The sequence below is a fragment of the Corvus brachyrhynchos genome, unplaced genomic scaffold, assembly GCF_000691975.1.
Source record: "Corvus brachyrhynchos isolate BGI_N302 unplaced genomic scaffold, ASM69197v1 scaffold67, whole genome shotgun sequence".
NCBI lineage: Eukaryota > Metazoa > Chordata > Aves > Passeriformes > Corvidae > Corvus > Corvus brachyrhynchos.
In genome coordinates, this window is record NW_008239114.1 from 140,545 (window position 1) to 144,139 (window position 3,595).

Genomic DNA, 3,595 nt, shown 5'->3' on the forward strand with positions numbered 1-3,595 from the left:
TACTCGCTCGGTTCTAAAAGCCACAAACCGCCGGAATCCAGAGGGGCATCCAAAGCCCTCCAGTTTGAAACAGGAGAGAGAAATTCACTACTGGGGGGAAAAACCCCACATTAACGTGGACCCAGGCATTTGGATTTGGTACATTCACCTCAAAGTGGGGAAAAAACAAGGCACACTCCCCAAAAATCAAACCCATGCCTGGTTATAAGCTGGGATTAACACTAAAGCCATGCTGGGGTAAGAAAGCGGCTCCAGACTCAGTCAGCAGCAAGTACTTTATTGTACAAAAATACATTTTCTTTGTGCAGTGCTGGGGAATGTTCAGCAGTGAGGGGTTGTCGAGGCGTTAGGAGAGCCCAGGAATGAATGTGACATTTGGAATTAGGAGTGGGAGGGACTCAGGGGTCAGTGGGACACGAGCTCACTCGAGAGCTCCTCAGATTTTGCTTCATAAAAAAGTGCCAAGAAATGTAAAAAACAACTCTCAAGCCCCAACTCTCAAAGCCCAGCTTTCACAAACCCAACAACCAAAAGGCTGCTGAGCCTCTAAAATTCCTGGGTTTCTGTGCTCTTTGGATTTTTAGAAGAATTTAGTTCTTAATATTCAGCTTTTTCTCTTTAGAGAGTTCCTCTTTCCTGGCTCAGGGCAGTTCCGAGGTGTCTGGGCTGCAGAGCCCCAAGGGAATTTTTCCAGAGCACTTCGGTGCCCTTGGTAAGAGCAGCAGAAGGGAAGAGGGAAAAACCCCAATCCATGGATTTTGCAAGAGCCTAAAAACGCCTCCCTGGAACTTTTCAGCATTTCAGCCCTTTGTGGTCACGTCCTCACAATGAACAGGGAAATTGGGATGTGACACAGCAAATGACAGGAATCATGTATAATAACAGAAATAGGGAGCATAAAAATCAGAAATAAATAATAAATAATCAACATAACACCATAAAGCATTATAAATAAACACATATAAAAATAAGCATGGATATAATAATATGAAATAATACAAATAATTAACGTTATAAAATAAAGATAAGAATATATTAGGGTTAATAGAAATAATCAAGTGTAATGTGAAGAATGCAGAATAAAAACATAAATGATATATTATAAAATACTGTAAAATACAGTTGTAATGTATAATGTGCAATATTGTGTTATATATAAAAATATAACAATATAACAATACAAAAATATAAAAATACTAATTTATGATAAACACAGTAAAGATATGAATAATTTAAGTGTATGAAGTATATTAAATTATATAAAATAATATAGATGAGATAGATAAGTTAAGATATATTAGAGCTGATAATAATAAACTATAATCAAAATAATATAAAATAATATGAATAATATAAAATACAAAATACTGTATCAATATAATACCTATTATACTACAACTAATATAAATAATCACATAAAATACTATACAATGCAGCTAGATTTATAATATCTAATATATTTCTATGAAGTAATAATATATAAAAATGAAGTAATAATATACAAAAATACCTAGAAATAACAGAATTTCAATATCATACAAACCCAAGTCTCCCCTGAGGCTCTGAGAGCTCCTGTTCCCTCAGGCATCACGGAGATGCTGAGCCAGCTGCTCTCGGGCTGGGTGGCCGACCACAACTGGACCAAGAAGTACCATTTCCATGTCACCTACCTGCTGCTCAGCGGGGCCACCAACCTGCTGGGGCCACTGGCCACCACCTTCCCGCTGCTCCTCACCTACACCGTGGCCTTCGCCACCTTCTGCGGAGGCTTCATGGCTCTGGTGCTGCCCGTGCTGGTGAGTCCCACGTGTGATCAGCCAGGGCCAAGCCAGGCTTGTGGCACCTGCTCCGCTCCCAGAATCACCTGGAACACACAGACAGCTCCAGCAGGACCCTGCTGGTGGCCACGGAGCTGCTCCCAGGGCTGGAGCCCCTCTGCTCCAGAGCCAGGCTGGGAGAGCTGGGAATGCTCTGCCTGGGGAGGAGAAGGCTCCAGGGAGATCTCAGAGCCCCTTCCAGTGCTTAAAGGGGCTCCAGGAGAGCTGGAGAGGGACTGGGGACAAGGGATGGAGGGACAGGACACGGGGAATGGCTTCCCAGTGCCAGAGGGCAGGGATGGATGGGATATTGGGAAGGAATCCTTCCCTGGGAGGGGGCTGAGGCCCTGGCACAGGGTGCCCAGAGCAGCTGTGGCTGCCCCTGGATCCCTGGCAGTGCCCAAGGCCAGGTTGGATGGGGCTTGGAGCAGCCTGGGACAGTGGAAGGTGTCCCTGCCCATGGCAGCGGAAAGGGATGAGCTTTGAGGTCCCTTCCATCCCAAACCATTCCAGGATTCTCTGATCCAGATAGAAAAGCACCATCATAATTTGGCATTTCTTTCTGGAAGGCATTCAGAGATTTAAACACCTTCCTCAAAGCAGCTGGAAGGCAGAAAAGCCTCTCCCATCCCAGTAATTTCCATGTTGGCCTTAAGGAGGCGAACGGATTCCAGGCTGGATCAGACCTACAGGGGCAAAGTCCTTCCACAGCTGCAGCTGAAGAGCAAATTCCCCAGAAAAAGAAAATTCCCCAGAAAAAGAAAATTCCCCAGAAAAATCAAATCAAACCTTGTGCTTTAAAAAAAAAAAAAAAATTAATTCCATGAATCTCTTGTGCATATGCATTCCTATGAACTCCATCACTAATTGTCCATTTTGGTTTCCAAACAGGTGGATCTGGTGGGTGTGGAAAAGCTCCACAGCTACCTGGGGTTTGCTGCCTTCTTCGCAGGGATAGCAGCCATGGGAGGACCCCCTTTAGCAGGTAACTGATGTTATATAAAACATCACCCACCCCAGAAATCCAGGGATAAAACACGCTGCTGGTTCACTCTCCTACAGGGATCCATCCCAGCATGGGTTTTCTGTTCAAACAGAGGGTGGGAAAAAAAAAACCAACAACCCTATTTCAGAAATGTATTTTTATAGACAGGCAACATTCTGCTTGGGAATTTGCAAAATCCAACCAGCAGCTTGTAAAACGCTGCCTGGAATATTTAGGAAATGCTGCCTGGAATATCTGGAAAATGCAGTGAAGCCCCACGTGCGCAGTTCAGCCCTGACCACGGCAGGACAACGAGCACATTACCAGGGATTTTACTCCCAACAGTGTTAAAATAACACTGAGCTTGGACTGGGGGGACTGGAGGGGAAGCAAGGACAGGCTCAGCAACATTCCCACCAGGCAGAGGCACTGAAACATCAGGAGAAGCCTCAGTAATCTCTTGTTTTGACACAGATTACACAGCTCAGCCACCAGAGCTCTGGGCCCTGAGATAAGGAGCATGAAAAGCCTTTGCTCTTCTCCCTCTGCCAGAAAACCAAGGCAGCTGTGAGGATTTGGGAGATTTCACTTAGAAATGAGTGTCCAGCCTGTGCTCAGGAGCAGGGGACTTGTTCTCCTCCAAACAGCCTGGCCAGGACAAAGCTTTTCCTTCCATGCAGCCCAACAAGCCAACTGCTCCCGGGCTGACCCCCAGCGTGGGCAGCAGGGCAGGGGGGGATTCTGCCCCTGTGCTCCTGTGCTCAGGTGAGACCCCACCTGACGAGCTCCCGCA

The 3,595-nt window shown here is 45.7% G+C and overlaps 1 protein-coding gene across 10 annotated transcripts in view; it reads left to right on the forward strand.

The window, feature by feature from the left end:
* The window catches only part of SLC16A4 (solute carrier family 16 member 4), a 12,889-nt gene that overhangs the window by 5,407 nt on the left and 3,887 nt on the right, over nt 1-3,595 (forward strand). For 8 of the 10 annotated variants that reach the window (XM_017739827.1, XM_017739823.1, XM_017739826.1 and 5 more), the window contains 2 exons: nt 1,585-1,796; nt 2,709-2,802. In XM_017739827.1, the coding sequence (XP_017595316.1) occupies nt 1,585-1,796; nt 2,709-2,802 (306 nt within the window). The remainder of the gene's footprint in view (nt 1-1,584; nt 1,797-2,708; nt 2,803-3,595) is intronic. The other 2 variants (XM_017739829.1, XM_017739828.1) reach the window with 1 other exon arrangement.